Raw genomic sequence first — 19967 nt, 5'->3', positions numbered from 1 at the left:
TGTACCGAATGCGTAGCATAAACCACAGTTCTGTTAGCAGCCTGCTGACTAACACAATGCTTTCTGTTTGCTGCCACAGGAGGTACTCATACATGGCTGTGAGGCTGTGACAAGGCCTCTCTTTCAGAAGCACAATGGCAAAATGCATTTCAGCTTGTTGTCACTGGGATCTAAAACCTCATGGTCTTCCCCTTCCCACTCTTCTGTACGCGCAAAACCAGTCATCTCTGTTGAACATCTGCAGAGACTGGTTGCTTCCACCATTTCTTACTCTGTAGCTAGTTTTATGTGGGACTTTCTAAATGTTTCCTGGCAAAACAAAAGTCTTGTCTTTGACTTGCTGCAGGTGCCTTAATGTGTTGTTTGCTTTGGTTGTATAATTTGAAGCTTTGTGGGTGTCAAACACACCATGAACGGCAGATAAAATGCTTTTTATGGACATCCACGCTTATTCTTCGTTGTGCTTATAGGCAATGTCTGGAATGCACGTTATGTACTGTAATTGTTAGTGCCTGCCATGGGAATATAGTGAATAGAAAAGAGTTATTTTCTAGTAGCCCCATTTTAAAGTTGGATTGGGCTTATTTGTTTATAGATTCAAAAGCATTATAGCAAGTATGAGCTTCCTGTAAAGCACATAACTTGCATAAAGCATTAAGTAAAAAGGAGAGGGTGTGTAGATTGTGTATCATTATTGTCTTCTAGATGCTTCAGCTGAATCATAAGCCTTGGAGTCTTTTCTTATCCTAGTCCCCAGTGCCAACTCTTTGCACCTTCTTCCTGGGTGATTTCTTTGGGGAACTTCTAGTCAGGAGAAACTGAGTGTGAAGGGGCTGTGGGTTAGTACTGAGCATGACTTCTCTTGTGGAGGGAAGGGAATTGGAGTCTTAAGTAACCTTTTTGGAGATTTGCATGTACCACAAGGCAGAGATCCTGATACTGTCTGTGGTGAGACAGTAGACTGCAAGCAAGAAATGTTGTGTAGTGAGTAGAGCCAAAATGTTTGTATTCAGAGGCTAGAACTGAAGGTAGCAGTTCCCATCCAAGAGCTCAAGAGAAGAAGGTACCATCTGTGACTGGAGCGTGAGGCAGCAGTTTGAAAACATGATTCATACGCATCTTCCTCTTTGCATTCTTGAGAAAGCAGTTGTCTAACTGAAGATCTTACTAAAGATCTGTGAATAAATATTGAACATATGGTTTCCTCTACTAGTTTACTAATGAAGTTGGAATTACTGATTGTGTGTAATGCTTTCTAATTCCGAGGTCACCAGCCATAAACAGCGAAGTTGTAGCTCAATTTAAACTAATGCAGTCTGTTTTGCTTTCCCTTCCTTTTCTTACCAGCAGAGGTGTTTCACCACTTCTTGCAGCATCATTGATCCATGCTGCGGTTGACGAAGTTCTCCAAACAGACTTGACTGAATTTAAGCAGCAAAGTGTGGAAACAGAGGGAGAAGGAGATGAGGAAAGGTTCACCTGTAAGTATACTTTTTTCCTTCTGTGGTTTTCCTAGAGGATGTCTCTTGGAAGACTTCAGTGTTTTGAAATGTTTCCCAGAATATTTGGTTAGGCTGTCTGGCAAGCAGCAGTGAACAGAACTTTACTTGCTCCTGCTGCGTATCTGTGTGATGAAAGGTAGCTATGCTAGTTTTGTGGGCAAGATGCAAACATGGTGTCTGGAGCCCCGGACTGATTGTGTGGATTGGCTTTCTGGAAAGGGAAGAGAGTTTCTCTTCCCAAAAAGAATTAATGACTGTGTCCACTGTGCTTCCTGAACTGCGCTGGTTCAGAAGTTTTCTTTTCCTTGTTGAATAATTTCATTCAAATTGAACTGCTTCAGTTCCTACCTTAAGTTGATAACCTCTTATATTTTTGAAGTGTGCCCTTTTCTCTTTGGTGGATTGACCTTAGCTAATGACTCCTACGTTTTGACACTGGCATCATCACAGTTGCTGTTGTGCAGCCATGCTGACACCTTAAATTCATCTGTATAATCCATCTTGCTTTTGTTTGTCCTTGGGAGCCAGATTTTGGGACCTGTGGCCCCCTCCACAGCCTGAACATTGTGAAACTCCAGATTTTTCTCTTGGCAAGTTTCTCAGCAGTCTCTGTCATTATCGATTACTTCTCTTCCCACCTTCCTCTATAAAGATGGGATGCTGAGGGATGAAAAACGTGATGCCTGAGTCTCCTGCCTGATGCCTGCATTCTCTCCTGTCCGCGTGAACTGGAGTGAGAACAGACCTTGGTGACTGAGTATAGGGTTTGTGCCTCATCTAACAGATGGCCCTACGGCATTTACATGCTGAAGTGTTTAAGATTAGACTTCACCAAGCCTTCAGTCCCAGTGCCAAGGATTTAAATGCAGCAGGATGCAGGCGGAGTGGGAGATAAAAATGGAGCACAGATGTCTTAGGCAAACTAGTGTGTCTGTAAGGGGAAATACTCGCCCTTCCATTTCCCTGTAATGACTTGAAAGGTGGTTCAGCGTGCCCAGAGGATATGTCTCCAAGCAGAGCTCTGGCAACAGCCAGGATACCACACTTCCCAGACACCTATTTCAGTAGTCACCTGCAAGTCTGAAACGGCAGGAGGGGGAACATATGTGATGCAGTTCTGCTGCACCCTGAATATTCCATCCCTTGCCTTAATGCTTGTGGCCTTCATCTGGCCGGAGAGATTCAGCAAGCTTCCAGCGCATTGCATGGGAAGAGCTGGCATCGCATCAGCTTGGCTGGGGTCTGAACGACGGGCCGAGCCCCCGCTCAGCTCCTGCGGTGCGGGGAGGGCAGGCTGGTGGGCAGGGGGGCAGCGGCACGGCCTGGACCCCTGCCCCTCACTGCCCCGCGCCCTCTGGCGCCCTCTGGCGGATCGGGCCGCGGCCTCTGGCGCCCCGCGGTGGGGCTGCGGGGGCCCTCCCGCCACCCGTGCAGAAGCAGGTTCCCAGATCATGCCGCAGGCCTTCAGAGGTTCTTGCGGGTGCCTCTGCCACTCGCTTTGAATTGAGCCCCCCCGGAGCGCCCTGTCCCTGCGCTCCCTGGTGTCTGTCTGGGAGCAATTGTGTGGGTTTTGCTGCCACTGAGGAGTTTTACGTGGCTAGGTGGCTTTGTGCAGGGGAAGATGAAAGTACACATCTTCCATAACTAGAAGCCCTATGTTACATTGGCAGCGTTGGCTGCAAGGCACATGATAAGATACACCATTGTCAAAAGCGATATAAATGCATCTATCATACTTTCTGCCTTACATCAGAGAGAATTGTGGCTTACTTCGTTGTGATTTTGTGCTCCAGTAGTGTATCTTTACTTGCTATCACTCAACCTCTATAGAAAAATAAGGAACAGCATATTGTAACCCGCATACAATAATTATGTAGGTTTTCGGCACAAATAGTTGACAAAGCAGCTGGAAACTGGTCAGCAGAGCATCTTGCAGTCACTCTGCTGGGTACTCTTCATTGACTCCCATGTAATGACCTTTGAGGTGAACTGTAGCAGTAATACAAGATGTGAACTGCTATGTATTTGTGAGCCTAGGGTTATAATTTCTAGTTCTGGGCCTTATGAAAATCTTGGGCTCGTGGAACTTCAGTTAGTGAATCTTACCTGAACACCTAAGAAATTATAATGTTTAGAAACAGTGGGTAATGAAGAACTTGATAGCACACAGGCATTTGCTTGGTCACAAGCATGTAATGTCTCTGAAATTGTGTATGATCCCATTATACTGGTGACACTTGTACAATAATTCCTGCTACTGTTTTGCTGTAAAAGCTGTAAAGGTACAGGATTGGAGTCCGCTTTTAAGATAGCGCAGGCAAAATCAGAAATTCCTTGGATGAGTTCTATCTTGAACTAGTTCAGGTCCTCTCTCACCACTCCTTGTCAACAAATGCCCTAGAATCTTCCCTGTTCTGATGGCTGAAACCTTTTTAAATTTCTATCATATGTATTCCTGTCTATTTTATGTTTGGTCATTTTTGTGCCACCATTGTCATTTCAATTCCCTATTCACCATTCCCCTATCAAACTTTATGGCAATCTGCTTACTGTTCAGGTGTTTGCGTTATCTAATCTCAGCAAGGAGTATCTACTTTAAAGGCATTAATTTTTCTGTGCATTTGGATTGTACTTGTTTTCCCTGTCTTGTAATAGCTATTACATCACTTTTAACTGTAAAACTAGGAAGAAAGATGTTCCTTGTGCTGCAGCATAGTGTGGACTCTGTCTTCCTGCATTGCAATAATAACTCACTGGCAAAACAACGTAATTGGAATGAAAGAGAAGTGATTATATGAAAGCAAAGTATGTACGTGTGCCTATATGTGTACCACTGTTTGATGTGGTATACTACGGAATTATTTCTGGTGTTAAGGTGCTAAATTTAATGTCATATTTCACAAGCTTCCTATTTAAACAGCAATGTGTGTCCAAGTCTTCTGGTCAGTATTAGTCAAGACATTTACAAATATGTAAACTAATAATAGCTGTAGACAAAGCTGTCTAAGGTGCTGTCCTATTTAATTATATTTTTATATGGGATGACCTAATATTTAAAAGTTTTAATATCTTGCCCATTCAGACCGGCATATTAAGCAAACTGAAAGTAGTTTTGGTTAATAGGTAGTGACTGCTAATCAAAGATCTGTGTTTAAATTGAAGCTTTCAATTCACCAGGACCAGAGCTGCATCTGAAGCTTTGAGGCAGGGTTCTTACTCAAATAACAAAACTTTAAATTATTACCTATTCTGAGAGACACAGCATTGCAAAGCTAGACACAGTGCCAAACACCAAACCATTTAGTCTAATGAACAATAAGTTTGGATTAATTGATCTTTGGGACCTGTCAGAAAAGGATTGGATTTGAGTGTCTGGCTGGAGCTTTTCACACTATGCTCAATGGATGTTTACAGTTCTGCTCTGTAATGACAAAGCAGGAAGGTGGCGGAAGTGTTCTTCTGTCCCTCTAGCTCCTGCAACCATGTGTATTTAAAAAGATTTAAAAAAGCTTAAAATTCTAATCTGTTCAGCTCAACTGTGAGTTGAGTTATTGACCTCAACAAAACATTCTCAGACTTCCTTGTTGTTTTCTGTGGAAGTGGTTCAGTAGGACATAACCTGACCCAAAACCAGGCTAATGCTTTTTCAACCCTTGTGTCCAAGAAGACAGCAGTCTCTTATCTCTGAGGCTTTTCTGCCTGCTTGATTATTCCCTTTGTTTTTTGTTTTTTTTTTTTTTTATAAGGGGTGCACTCCTACCACTATACCTTGTGCATTTCACTCATATAACAACATTAATATCTAATATGCCAGATGGATTTTGGGGTCTTTGTTAGGATTTTTGAAATGTAATCACCTACTTGTTAAGCCTCAGTTTTGAAAGAGAACTAGTAAGTAAAGAAGCTGCTCTTATCCTTAGTATTGTATTATTTTCCATTGCCACTTTGTCTCCACATTATTCTCAGGAGCCTATTTTAATTCTTACAGAGCCTGTAAAGACAATGTGTGTATGTAGCTCTACGGAAAGAGACTTGAAGGAAAGAGAGGCCAAGAGATGGAGTAGTGTAGGAAGATGGGGTGCACAACAATGGGTTTTTTTTCTCTTTGTCTGTCAGTGCTGGATGGAGAGTCATTGCAGCGCTGCTTCTTTAACAAGCTTCGGGATGTTTGCTTTGAGTGGCAGAAGCAGCTGCCACCACTGAGACCACTGAAGCGATTCCTGCTTGTTTCCATCCACGCCATCCGTAACACTCGCCGGAAAATGGAGGACCGCCATGTTCTGCTCCCAGAGTTCAATCAGCTGTTTGGTTTATCAGTAAGTCTGGGCAGAATTGGGGAGGGCAGGTTGTTAGCTTTTCAGCATTCCTGTGAACACAATGACCTCGTGATGGATCATCTGTGAAATGGTAAGAATTTGTTGCCACAGATTATTTATCACATCTGTGCTGGAGGCAAAGACTTACTGACTTAGATCACTAGGGGCTAACCACTGCCCTCATACAGAAGGATCCTGTGACCTTGGGTTTCACGTTGTGATACAGGGTGATGGGTGGTTCACCTGGTGTTACCTTGTTGGAATTACAACGTTCTTGTGACTGAGGTAGCAGATATATTAAGAAAAGAAGGGGGGGAGAACAGCAGTTGTACAAGTATAAGCACCAATTAATGAAGCTGCAGTGGGACTACGTAATCAGCTGTCTGCTGTTTCAATCCCAGATTATTTTCAAGAATATTAAATGACTTAGCAGCAAAGAAAGAAAAGTAATTCCCCTGCAAATTGCCCATTTTATGCATTTTGTACATGGTAAACTGACTTAAATTGCCCTTACCTATGTGGTATTGTATGGAAGAAAGTCCAGAATAAAGAATCTTTGCTTGCTGGTACCAGTCTGTGAGCTGTTTTGGTTTTGAACGTGAATGTGTCTTCCTCTCTCTCCCCCTCCCCGCAAAAGGATGACGTTGATCGCGCTTACTTTGCGGTATTTGATGGCCATGGTGGAGTGGATGCTGCCAATTATTCAGCAACCCATTTACATGTAAATGTTGGGCTACACAAAGAGATTGTTAAGAATCCAGCTGAGGCCTTGAAATGCTCTTTCCAGAAGACAGATGAAATGTTTCTTTTCAAAGCCAAAAGAGAGGTGAGTGGGTAGAGATTAATTCCATTGTATTTAAATAACACTGAGAACTGTTGGACAACATGGTATTATCTAGAAAATTCTGGCAGTACAGTTTCTTTGAATCACTGACTTCTTTATGAAATTATGCTACGTGTAAAGGTTTTCTTTGATCAAATTATTTCTTTTTTTTTGAGGAAAAACAAAATGACAGTGCTTGCAAGTTCAAGATGAGTGATTAAAAAGAAGTGTTAAGTGGTTTAAATGATCCTGACATACCAATTGTTTAAGAGAACACTCTGCTGCCTCTTTGCCTAAATTAGGCAGCCTCTAGATGTTCCGTTGTACTACCTTTTACCTGGAAAAGATGTCTCTCTCTTCCTGATAATACAGTCACTGTCTTCCTCTTTCTTGTCCTGCCACTAGTGTCACAGGTGGTTGTAAGATGAAAAATATTATGTGATTTAAATAGGACTTAAATTAATTAAACTTATTGATCAGGTTTCAATCCAGTTGATATGATGAACATCCTTTCTTCAAATCTACGTAATGGGAGGATGGTTTATTATATAGTTTAATGAGAACTCTTTTATTGTAGCAGTAACTGAATATGGAAGTCTGTTGTCAATATCGTCATTTCTGTCAATGAGGTACAAAAAAAGGGACCAGCATCTTCATGAGGTCTGACTCTCAATAATCTTTACAGGGAATCTGGGAGAGTTCGGTTCCTTGCTTTGTTGACATCCTCATTTAAATACCCAAGGATAAGGGGGTTATATGCAGAGCAAGGTGTCTGTAGTTGCTAGTAGCAGAGTGGAGAGTGTGAAAGGGACTGGGGAGACCTGTGTGTATTTGTGAAATGTTTATACTACTGAAATTCAGATCCTTTTTTCTGTGTGTCTCTGTGTTTTGAACAATAGAGGTCTTAGTTTCCTGGATCAGTTTTGGAATTGATAGCAGAGAAGGAAGAACATAACAAAGGCATTATTCTCCATCTGCATGTTAGAATATGTAAATAGTTTATTTCAAGTCTGTCTGATATCTTGTACCTTTTTTTCAGGTGCCTGAATTATGATTGGCAGATCTACTCTGCTGCATTTAAGTGTGATTAAACTTAGGTTTATAATATTGCCATGTAGCCTAGTAGGGCTTGTTGAATATTCACCTAACATACCTGTTTCCTTCTGTAGAAGCTGCGGAGTGGTACAACAGGTGTATCTGCATTGATTGTAGGAAACAAGCTACACATAGCATGGCTAGGGGACTCACAGGTAATGCTTGTGCAGCAAGGAAAAGCTGTGACGTTAATGGAACCTCACAAACCAGAGAGAGAAGTAAGTCTGACTTTATTTTCTCTGATATGTGTGTTGTCAGAATCTTTCTTGAAATGTTTTGGAATCAAGCCTTCTTGAGTGCTTGGTTTTTTACATAATTACGTATATTGTATGGTAGGATTCAGAGAATTGGTAATTTCTGGTTTTTCCATCCACTCCTGTGTCTTGAAAAGGTGATTCCTACAGGTGTGCCCTCTTGAATGTACTGATGGTACTGGTAGTCCTGACTTCAGTTCCCACTGAGACTGTCATTTCAAAATTTGTAGTAATTAAAGACTTCCATGGGATTTTTATGTGTGTGAATTTAAAACTGCCTGTTACAAATTAACTTATTAATTTGAGACTTACAGCTTTGTAAAATCTTAGCATAATGCAAGTCTTTCATAATATGCTATACCATCTTTCAAAAGCTAACGATAATCTACTAGCTTAACTGGCTTAAAGTGTATTGTGTAGCCAGATATTTTATTAAATGAAATTTGATGGGGATCTTGTGAGTTCAGATAGCATTGCATGACTCTGCCTTCATAGCATGAATATTTGTAATAACTGAGTAATTAAAGGAGGATCAATGCAAATACTGTTTCTACATAGTCTTGTTATCTTGCTTTTCATTCCAAATATTTACATATTTACCCACTTGTTGTATGGGATGAGAAGAAGTGGCAGGAAAGGGTACCTATCTATATGGGAAAGAACGTCATGATACAAAAAATCAAGAATTTGTGGTTTTGTGGACAAGCCGTGGTACAGTTGCGAAGTAGGTGGGTTGTATAGAGAAATCTTAGGAGCATGTTTCCCAGCTAGATTCTGATAGGTGTGTTTGCTATATTCATAGTATAAATACAGAAGCTGACACAGCTCTTAGTTTTTACTTTTGTCTTTTTTTTCCCCTCGACTGGGTAATGGCAAGGTCAGTAAGCCATGGGAAGGCTTTCAGTATAAAAATTGTATTCTTCTCTCTTTCAGGATGAGAGAGCACGTATTGAGACTCTGGGTGGTTGTGTAACCTATATGGACTGCTGGCGGGTTAATGGTACCTTGGCTGTTTCCAGAGCAATTGGTAAGATAAACCATCAAAATTGGTATAGTTCATATTAAATTTGATTGAAACACCCCACCTGAGACTGTATGTTTACTGTGAATGCAGTTTTGCTTAGCATCGACCAAATAGTAAACCACTCATTGTCTTTGCCATAAGGCTAGCTTACAGGTATATCACTTGCGTAGTTTGCAGCTGTATAATCTTACTGGTTTTACCATAAGCATAGAATATTGTTTTATTTTACATACTAGCCATGAAAGTCCTAATTCTTTTATATTTCTAAATCTTCTGGTTTTTGTAAATGTCTCTGATACTGTTGTGTTCTACAGTAGCTTAACAAATGTGGAGCATTTAATTTGTAAAGGTGGAGGAAGTGACAGATGTTCGTTTAGCCTTCTTTATGTGTCTGAATTTCTGCTTTGTGGCTTTTTTTCCCTCCACTTTAGTATATCTTTCTCCTGACTGCAGTACTTAAATCAGATTGCAGATTGCTCCTTTGAATCACACATAGCCAGCAAGTTAGGTCATTTTAATTGTAATTTTTCAGAATCTTATTAAATAAGATTAAGGGCAAAAAGAGAAAAGACCCTGGGTAAGTACAGTAGATAACTGTAATGCATGAGTGGAAGCAAATAGTATTATACAAATGTATAATAATTTGGATCAATAGCAGCCCGTGTTTAATAGGTGTGCCCATATGAAACTGATGAACTAAACACAATGAGGAGATTCTTATGGCATTGTGCTGTATATCTGGATAGCTAAGAAAAATCTTATTTTCATAGCATTCTGAAGGCTGTACAAGAGGCATCCATGCAAAACGAAAGCCTGGCTACCTCCTGGCACAGATACATTTCAGAGAGAAAAAATTTCAAAATAATTTTCTTAGTTTCCCTGCAAAATTAGGAAAGTGTGAATTAGAGTAACTCCTTAGAAACCCATTTGATTTAGGTAGGTTCCAAGTGTTTATAAAGAAAAAAAGGCCTTCCATGCTTATTACATAGCTTTTCACTATTCTTACTGTGCATCAGGTACCTCTGGAATATGACCTGGCTGTCCCTGAGTACGGAAAAAACCAATTGGTGGGTGAAGAAGTAACTGTTGACATTTGAAGTACTAAAGCCTTTCTTTTGATTGTTTGTTTTAGGTGACATATGTCAGAAACCCTATATCTCTGGTGATGCAGATGGAGATTCGTTTGAGCTGACTGGTTCTGAAGATTACTTGCTCCTAGCCTGTGATGGATTCTTTGATGCTATCAAGCCATCTGAGGTTGTAGACTTGGTCCTAGATCATTTAATGCAAACCAAAGGAGTGGGTCTCAAAGCAGCAGAGAGACTGGTGGCTGCTGCAAAGGAAAACGGATCCAGTGATAACATCACTGTTCTAGTGGTGTTCTTGAGGGATCCTCAGGACATCTTGGCAGACTGTCTCAAAGACCCTAAGAGCCTTGGGGCTGGTGATGATGTTCGGAGCTCACCCTTTAATTTCCTCAGCTGTGAGGCAGCAGCCACACAGTGACAAAATCTGCTTAATCCAGAGCGTTCAAGTAAGTTCACGTAAGGAGCTGCCTTCCACTGAAGAAGCCTCTAATACAATAGGCAAAATGTATCAGGAGAAAAATGACAAATGGACAAACATTTAATAGAAAGGCAAGACTGCTTTTACTGAGTTCTCATTTGTCTTTTCCTTCCTTCCCTCTCCCTTCAAAAAACTGTGAGCAGATGTGGAGATTTGTACAGCTCTATCGTCTCTGGGAGCAGAATTCTAAAGTGTGTCTCAGGGCTGCTGGTCATATCTCTCTGCCCTGGAAGTGGTAAGAAACCATAGTATGTATAAACTAATGGGTGAGGATACCTGTTTGTGAATTCTGAGTGAAAATCTAAATTAGCGCTTAAAAAGAGTGTTGTATGTTGTATTTGCTTGTGATGTTACTTTGGAGATTGGGAGGAGAGGAGCTGTCACTATCACAGAAAAGCTTGTTGCTGTGTGTGGTCTGTAGGGACAGGTTTGGTGTGCAAGAGACTGGGTGGGTTACAACATTATGCTATGTAAGTTGCTTTTGTTTTGTACCAAAGATGATATTACAAGAATGATGTGGTCTCTTTATTCGGAGACATTTAATTTTTTGTGTATGGAGAGCAGAAAATGAAACTGAATGCTCCAGAAAAAGAGCAAGAAAGCAAACTGGAGATATCCCAGGCAAATACAAAATTGGCTGCTTTCTGTGATGCTCTGGTTTATAAACTGGAATCCAATATTCAACTGCACTGGATTATTTCTCCCTAACAAACACACTTTATTGGCTGTTTGGCAACCTGAGAAGAAAGGACCCTTATTGTTGTATTTGAGGGAGATCTTTAAAGTATGTATGCTGTAGCAGTTAAATCTGCTCTTTCTGCCACTTCTTTGTGTACTATAACAAATGAGGATTTTATTTTTATTCTGAGTGTTTATTTGTTTATTTACTGAACTGTACAGTTGGAGGCATTTTTTGCAGTGTTACTTTTTTTCATTGTGGTTTTTATTTAAATTAGAGTTTTAAAGTGGCTGTGTCTTTATTATCTGGTTTTAAAAACTGACAACCCTCAAGTGCCTTAAATATTTCACCCAAGGATTGCTGGCTTCCTGTCGTATTCTGGTGAGCCAGTTTATAACATTTTTAAAATGTGACCTTTTTTATTTCATTAATACTAATGTTTAATGCACTTAAATGTTTCATTTTTGTGAATTATTTTAGTGGGAACTAGGTTTCAGGAAAACATCTCTTTCATTGTTGCCAGAACTTGTGGCTTGTAGTAAAAGCTTCACAATACTTACTGTGACTTACCCCCTGCTCCATGCAAAAAGCTCTGGTTAGTTAATCATAAAGTAATGGTCTGATTTGTTACGACTTTCATTAAAAACAAATACACTTCTGACCTTCACAAGAAAATTTCATAAAACAAACTAGAAACAGTTTGGTAACAGTTTTTGATTAATAGATGGTTAATTTGGCCATACTTCATGAACTTTTGGGGCCTAAATAACTTTCTAAGGAGATGTGAAGCTAAGGTGAGGATGAAAGAATTTTAATGAATGTGTAGGTTGTTGTGCGACTGTTAGATCCATTACATGCTGGAGCCTCTGGTTGTGTTTTGTCTTGCCTGGCTAGCAGGACTCAACAAGATCTGAAGGCTCAATGGTAAATGTGTTAGTAATTTCTGTATCTAAACAAAAAGTACTTTACATCTGGCAGCAAGATTGTATGCCTAATTTAGAAGCACATGGCATTGCAATATGTCAGTCCTGTTGATTAAAATGTGTTGAACATTAATGTTGCTTCGGGAGGAAATTTAGGTAGAAGAGTTGAAATGGCTAAATGGAAGAACAGAGCAGCACAGTTCATGTTCGTAGTGTCTCTGAATCTTTAGCTGTGTGGGGCAGTGCAGTTACCTGAGCGACTTGAGTATTTTGCTGGATTAGTGTGGATGATTGTAGGGTTTAACAGAGAAACACCTCGGTGAGCTACCATCTCATTACATAGTAACTTGGACAGTGGCTTCCTTGTTTGCTGGGCAACAACAGGAGCTTTTCCTCTGAGAAGGTTGCAAGCACTTTTCCATCCTGCATTTTGCTGTCCTAAAATAACGTGGGCAAGGCTTTCTGTGATGGCACCCTGGTAGGGTAGGTAGTAATTTTTGTAGTGAACCTACCTGAGCTAAGGACACCTTTAGACTTCAGTTGTAATACCTTTGGATTTACCATCTCCTATCTCTTTAATTTCTAACCCAGATATTCAGTGTTATGCTAAATTCTGATGACCACTAGTGCCTCTTGGTGTCTTGGAAATAGTTCTCATTAATGTTCTCACTGTTATCTGAGGTTTATCAGGAGACGGAGAAGCTATTGTATTCATGAAGGGAGATGTGAAATGTTGGTAAGTTTGGTTTCATAGTATGGTTTAATTTCTGAAACTTGCCAAATTTCCTGAAACATTGAAGGTGAACAAGCCAAACTCTTTGTAATGATCCTTTTATTTCAAACTTTTTGGGGCAGATTTCCCTTACAGAGGAAAAGGTCTTAGGTCTTTCAATGGATACTTATAGCTATCTGAGAATATCCTTTTTTGTTTCAAAATATGATAGATTTCTTTTTTTTTAATGGGATCTAAGTGAAATGGGCTTTTAGAATCCTGTCTGTGGTAATCAAATATTTTAATTCTTAAGCTGTGCTCTAGGGAATAAATTCTGCATTCTGAGAAGCTGTTCCCTTATATAGATGTTTTCATTCAGAATGACCTAGTGCCTCATTTTCAGATGTGAGTGGATAGGAACAGTCTTTGGGAACTCATACAGATTTCAGAAACTTCTTACTAGCTTTGAAAGGTCTGGTTGGGTCTATAGGAGTTGTAATTGGGTCAAAAATGGCAGTTTGTATCCTGTCAGTGGAATAAGTAAGTCTTAATGTGTAGTCTACAGTAAAATTCCAAATACTATTTGGGAGGAAGGTTGGTTTTGGAGATGTCTCATCTATTCTTGACAGCCCGATCATAACCTACGGAAATGTCTGTCTTTTTTTTAAAAAAAATAAACCACTGAAAAATCAACATTTTAATTTGATGTTAAATCAGCAATGAAAGCGTGACACAGAATGCAAGTATGGATTTTGGAAGTGCGCTTCTAAAATTCTACTGAAAATGGTCATCAGGATGGTCTTCTCTTGGGATGACCAGGCAACCTCCAACTTTTTTTCACTTGTGACTTTGATACCACTTTTAGAAGCCACCAGTTATAATGCATAATACTGTTGTAAGATGTGCCACTAGTATGAGTGGTGAGGAGAGAGGGACAGGAGCTCTAGCAGAAGGTACGAAGTTAAACTGTGTAGTTCAAAATATGGAACGGTGTTAGGTTTTGAATTTGCAGTACTAATCTGCTACATTAGCTTTTCTTATATCTCTCCTTTTAAAACTTCTTGGATTTCTGGTGTTGGCTGTTTTGTTCTGTTTTCCTGCCCTCCTTTGGTTAAAAATAGTATGTAGTTTGGGTGAGAGAATGCTCTCACCTCTCTGGGCCTTCCCAGTGTCATCTCCAATATACTAACACTTGTCCACCAATGTCAAATTGACTAATGACAAATTAACTAATTTGCTTGTTTCCTTGTTGTCTTTCCTGATGGATCTGCAACGAAATTCTTGAGTCTAGCCAAAATCCTTGAAGCTGCAGAAGTTAGCTGAGGATTCAAGGCAAATGTTCAATGAAAAATAAAAGTGTTTTCATATTTTATTAGACTCCAAATGAATGTTTGCTGCTGTATTTTTAACATCCAGCATCAGAAAAATTGCTCTTTAAAGGAGCCTGCATTTTTAAAACAGAACACACTTAAATTCTTATTGTGTTTGGTTGAAAACTAGCTTTAGTCATGCTGCGTAGTGGGTATCCAGCATCTCTTTTGCTTATGGCTAATTCATACTTCTGTCTTTCTTTCCCTTCCCTGTCCCACCCTCTCCTACGAAGAAACACACCTAAGACAGTGAAGTCTTCTGGGTCTGACATAGACAAGATTACAGTTTTACAAATTATGTTTGTTGGGGGCTTGGTTTGGGTGGGGTTTTTTTGAGAATACAGAGGACAGAAATGCAGGAAAATTTTTAGAACAGAGGGAGATTAAGTAAAATCCACCCTCTGAGTGATGGAGGAGTGAAAGAGAGAGACAGGAATGCATTTAAGTATTATTAATGCCTATTTTAAAATGGAAGTGGGCTGGAAAATAGAGCTACAAATGTCAGTTCTTTCGAGTGAAATACCAGTGCTTGAAAGGATTGGAAACACACCCATTAAAAAGGCAAAACTCAGATGTGGTAGCTGTCTTCAAACAGCCAAGGAAGGAATCACAGTAAAAGCATCCGAGGTGACTTACTGTGACCCCTCAACACTGTCTTGGAAGCTAATGATGCTAAATGGGTTTTTCTAAGCATCCTTATGTGTAAGGTAGTGCTAAGAGGGAGCATTCAGTATATGCAGTTACTGGTCACCGTGCAACTGCTGCCATGAGTAAATGCCATGAAGTGTGTTAATGAATCGATACGGCTGGTGAGCTCTCAGAAGATGAGTAATTGGGCACGGAGTGGTTACAGCAGAGTTGGCAGTTGAATAGTGTTAATCACAGTGATGACTTTAATAGCATTTAATAGACACTTATCTGAATTCAAAGTCAGATGAGATACTGCTCTTTTTAAAAGCATTTCCACTGCTATTAGCTTTCATGAAAAGCCACTAAAATTTCCATATTTTTGTTGGCTGTTGGGAAAAGTGCTTCTCTTGCTTTCTGAATTCTGGAGATAAGTTGGCTGTCTGCACTGGAAAACCCATTTTGGGTTGACAGCTTAAAGCAGCTGTTTGGGGTTAAAACTTCCCTCCCAGGCAATCCTTTAAAAACTTAACAAAAAGGTGCTTCCAAAACAAGTGGCTGAGGAACACAGGTACTTCTAAATGGCACTGCACAAAAAACTCTTAAACTGTAAAGCCCATAGACAATTGAGCTGCTTGAAGTATAAATTCAGATTGCAGCTCCACTCTTTGTGTAAGTGAGACTCTGTTGGTTAAATTACTCATACTCTTGTGGATGCAGGTACTTAATGCACAGCACCAGATATGTCTATTTCTGTTCTTATAGTACTGAAGTATCAAGCAAATGCTTTAGGGAGAAGGCGGGGGGATGTTAGCCACAACAGAGCAGATTGCAGATGATTCATATGTAATTTAGCTCTAGTTAAGCCTGAATTAAATTTCCCTGCTTACTTCTTTTTCTGTCCCTTTTACAACTGGGCCTGTGCCATCAGACAAAATCCTACTAGGAAGCAATAGTCCATTCCCCCTTTCTGAGGAGCAAACAACTCCTGATGGACAAAGTGTCATTCAGGAAGGGTTGGAGAGGGAGAAAAATGAGCTTTCAAATGAGTGCAAAACTTGCCAATGTACGCTAAGTGATGTATGCTCTATGAGCACACGTTTCTAGCAGGTCTGATCGCATTTGAATAGTTGGGCTGGAAAACAATGGGCTTTCTGCCAAGGGTAGTCATAACCTTCCAAAACTGACAGCACCAAAACCAAGGGGCTAGTCCTCCCTGCTTTCCTAAATGGAGCCCACTAAAACAGCCAGCCCTCTTGAGCATTTGCTTTGAAGCATTGACAGTTCTAAGAGCTAAGCCAGCCGCTTTCTGCATATGTTTTGATTGTTTGTAATACATTTACTGGATTTTACTTTATCTAAAGTTATTTTTAGTGGTATCAGTCATGTCATCTGAGGAGTAATCGAATGGAGAGATGAGGGAGAGTCTGGACCTGAACACTTATCTGTCATAGACCTTCTTAAAATACTACCTTAAAACGGACTGGTAGGCTCTTGCAATAACCTTATCTGAATAGAACAGGAAACCAAAATGTTAGAGAGAATCACTTAAACCTTTATTTTGGTGTGACCCATCAGAACCTGAACACTCACACAAGACTTCCCCACAAACTGATCAATGTTGCTAGTTTAATGTGTTTTCCAAGCTGTGCATGCGGCTGCTGGAGCACACAAAAATAAACAAAAGACAGCTGTGTTGGCAGCATAGAAAATTCAGCAAGATGCAGCTTTTGTCAAACAGAAGAGGACAAAATCAATAAGAAAAGAAATTTTTTCAAGCTTCTTGGAATGCAAACAATGGTATGAAAAAAAGCAACCTAGAAGAGTTGGCAGTGCACTGTCAGCTGAAAATCACTGTTTTAAGCAAATGAATTTGGCTGCTTTGTAATGTCTGCTTTATTTTGTTAACAAACTCCTCTCAGTCACGGTTTTATGTCTTGTTGTTATGTGCTTTTTAGTCTGAAGAGAGAAGATATATTTAACTTTCTAAGGAGCTGAATGTATCTGGGCTTTGTAACCAGTTAGATTATGATTATTGAATTTTCTCTCAAGTATTACGCCCGATTACTAATTTCCAGGAGATATTAATATAGCAAGTACTGGACTTAACTAATGATTAAATGGTTCTGGATTTCCACACACAAGAACATCAGTCTTCCCTGATCTAGCGGATCTTCTTGAAGTTCATTATCATTTGTGTGGCATGTGGAAGGTTTGTCACTTCAGCGAACAGCTGGAAGGTGTGACCATCGCTCCCTGCAGGAAGTATTTACCTTTTTATCTAATGAGTAATGGTTCCTTTTGGATGTCTAAGGATGAAGAGATAATTGCTGGGAAACTAGAGAGATCCAATGGGGACCTTCTCAGGGCAGTGAAATACTATGACTTCCTCTTTTTCATGTTGCCCCTTCTAACTTTGTTAAAAGGCATTCTGCTTAATACTGGATGATTAAGGCTGCTTTCTCCTCCCTCTCCCCTTTTTTTCCTTTTTTTTTTTTTCCTTTTCATTGGGTTTAATAATAGCAAGATGTTTGTTTTATTGGGGGTTAAAACTTCATACTGGCAAAAAAAGGCCAGTGTAAAGTTTTAAAATTAAGTACTTTGAAATACCTTTTCTGAAAGTCAGTCCTGTTCTGTCTCCTTCTTACTCTCTTCCCAATTTTCTTCTATCTTTTATGTCCTTTTACATTGTCATCCCCCCTCCCCAAAATGCTGCTCTTAGACTGTAAGCTCCATTAGCTCTTAAGTCAGTTTAGTTGCCACTTTATAATTTCAATTTCATCTGTGTTCTCAGTGAATGTGATCTGATCTTTGGAGTTGGAGGTCTGCAACACCGTGAGTGTAGAAAGTACCATGTCAGCTAGGAAGATAAGAGATTACAACAACTGTTGTGTCTTTGGCATTGACCAGTATTGGATGTGTAAGAAGAAAACCCTGTTATTTGCATGTTATTCTGCAGGAATACTTAAGCTTATTTCAGGTAACAGTAGCTCTCGTCCTGAATACAGGACTTCAGAAAGAGTCTTTTCTCTGTATTTCCTTGTTCCTGCAGTTTGTGTGTTCAGACATTTGCACTGTTTAGAAGCAGGGGGGGCTTTCTAACTTTCTTTACCGCTTCAGTTCTTTCTCTTTCTTGCCCTAGCTGACGGAACAGGCAGGTTGGTAACTGCAGCATACCCCATGGCTAATCAACCTCTCAGTCAGTGTAACTCTTCAGTGTCTGCTCTGTACAGTATCTTCAATCCTGTACTTATTTAGTGGTAAGTTAGACTTCTGTAACTACTCCTGCTGACTTAAAAATATGTGTTCTTATCAGTATTAAAATAGTACAAGAGCAGAACTGTTGCTTTAGGCACATTTCTTGCCACTGTGTTGGCTAACGAACCTTGAATGAAAGTAAGAGGGCCAGTGACTTTGAAATAGGAGCTGTTAGCCAAGTGTTGTAGAATCTTAGTCCTTATTTATTTTGTATGCTAATCTGCACTTGTGACCCTGAGCAGAAAAGCTGCAGTACAGCAGGTTTTATAAGCTGTGGCTTAACCAGTTATCTAGTATCTTAAAACTCTTATTTAAGCTGACTGGTTTTGTGCACAGGTCAGAAACCTGTTGTCATTGATCCTTAAATGCTATGCATATTGTACATTCATTTACATGGATTGTTCTAATAGTGCTCGTGTGTATTATGCTACATTACCATATTTTTTTATATATATATATATGTATGTATTGCATGAGGTTTCATTGTTGGTTTGGTTTTTTTTATTGTCACTTTTGTATTCACACAGTGCCTCATGTATCTGTTTGCATATTGCAAGAAGTTGTTTCAAAGCAGTGATTGGGAACAGGTGGGGAGAACTCTCCACTGTATGATCTGATGTTTCTGAAGTATTAATAAAGTATCGTGATTCGAAGTATTGCTTGTTTCTTCTCTTAAATGTATTTTTCATTCTAATACTTCCAAGTAGCTGGATCCACGGTGGTCATATTACACATCTTTGAGTGGTTACCCTGTCACCAAATCTTACCTTCTTCCATAGGGCCTTTCTGGGAAGAGACCAGTGGAAGCACTAGAAGGAGACAATCTTGGGATCACACAGCGTGCTTACTTTAAAAGATGATGTCACTTAAAGCCATCTTAGAAATGGACTGTGTACCTCTAATTCATTGATTTGATCTTTGTTTTCTTTTATTCTTTTTACCAGCTAGGAAAAGTAATAATGCAGGTTAAGTTAGGTGTATGATCTAATGTCTTACAGTAATGGGATAGTGATCTGAAAGACCCTATTGCAGCAGAGATCATGACAATTTGTTGTTCACTTGCATACTTACTAAAGAAGTGATCTTTAACTGCCGAAGTGGGAGGCTGGACAGTGAATTCTTGGAGTATGTTAGGGTTAATTTACTGCAGAATACAGGGGAAGTTTTGAGAAAGATGTTAACTTTCAAAATTTAAGTATGGCTTGGAAGCTAAACTAATCTTTCTTTTTCTGTGATTGTTTCTGAAGTGCTGGTGTTCCTATCCTCAGGAAAGGAAGATGTAAGGAGAGCAGGACAGAGATAAGAGACCTGAAAAAAGTAAGCTTTAACAGTCTTGGGGGTCTCAGAGATGCAGTCTTTTAGGTGGTTTGTCTAAATGCTATTGTATTTATCCTAGTGAAGAAGAAAAATAAAACTCTAGGAAGAGCCCAGGGTGCTGCATCAGAAGGAAGCAGATAAAATATTTCTTGAAATACAAAAATAAAGATAACTGTAATCAGTCATCAGGTAGATTCTGCTCAACATGTTGTGGGCATACTTGAACCTACTTCAGGTAAAACTTCAAATCTCTTGAAAATAGCTTTCATTTCATAGTTCTAAATGTTTTCTGGGTTTGGTGGTGGGTTTGGGTTTTTTTAACAGTAGGAATTCCAGGGGTGAAAACTCACTTGTAATAACCTCTAGAAAAGTAACAAATTCTCAGAAAAGGTTGGGGATTTGTCTGACTTAGGTTTAGCAGCAGTTAGGGAACTTAGAAGTTAGGTTATGCTCACGAAGGAGCATAAGCAACAACTAACTGCTGCTGTTCTTTCATGATCA

General features: G+C 39.7%; 1 protein-coding gene across 3 annotated transcripts in view; it reads left to right on the top strand.

Moving 5' to 3' along the window:
- PPM1F (protein phosphatase, Mg2+/Mn2+ dependent 1F) overlaps window positions 1-18805 on the top strand; it is a 28135-nt gene extending 9330 nt beyond the window's left edge. Inside the window, exons 2-9 of one of the 3 annotated variants that reach the window (XM_055794382.1) lie at window positions 1348-1481; window positions 5619-5818; window positions 6456-6644; window positions 7811-7954; window positions 8924-9017; window positions 10147-10271; window positions 10724-10815; window positions 17686-18805. In XM_055794382.1, coding sequence (XP_055650357.1) covers window positions 1348-1481; window positions 5619-5818; window positions 6456-6644; window positions 7811-7954; window positions 8924-9017; window positions 10147-10271; window positions 10724-10815; window positions 17686-17755 — 1048 coding nt within the window. In that variant the 3' untranslated portion in view covers window positions 17756-18805. Of the gene's footprint in view, window positions 1-1347; window positions 1482-5618; window positions 5819-6455; window positions 6645-7810; window positions 7955-8923; window positions 9018-10146 lie in introns of all 3 variants that reach the window. The other 2 variants (XM_055794379.1, XM_055794381.1) reach the window with 2 other exon arrangements.
- Window positions 18806-19967: the final 1162 nt, after the last annotated feature.

This window comes from Falco peregrinus, chromosome 2 (genome assembly GCF_023634155.1).
Source record: "Falco peregrinus isolate bFalPer1 chromosome 2, bFalPer1.pri, whole genome shotgun sequence".
Classification (NCBI taxonomy): domain Eukaryota; kingdom Metazoa; phylum Chordata; class Aves; order Falconiformes; family Falconidae; genus Falco; species Falco peregrinus.
This window is presented reverse-complemented; position numbering and strand designations above follow the sequence as displayed.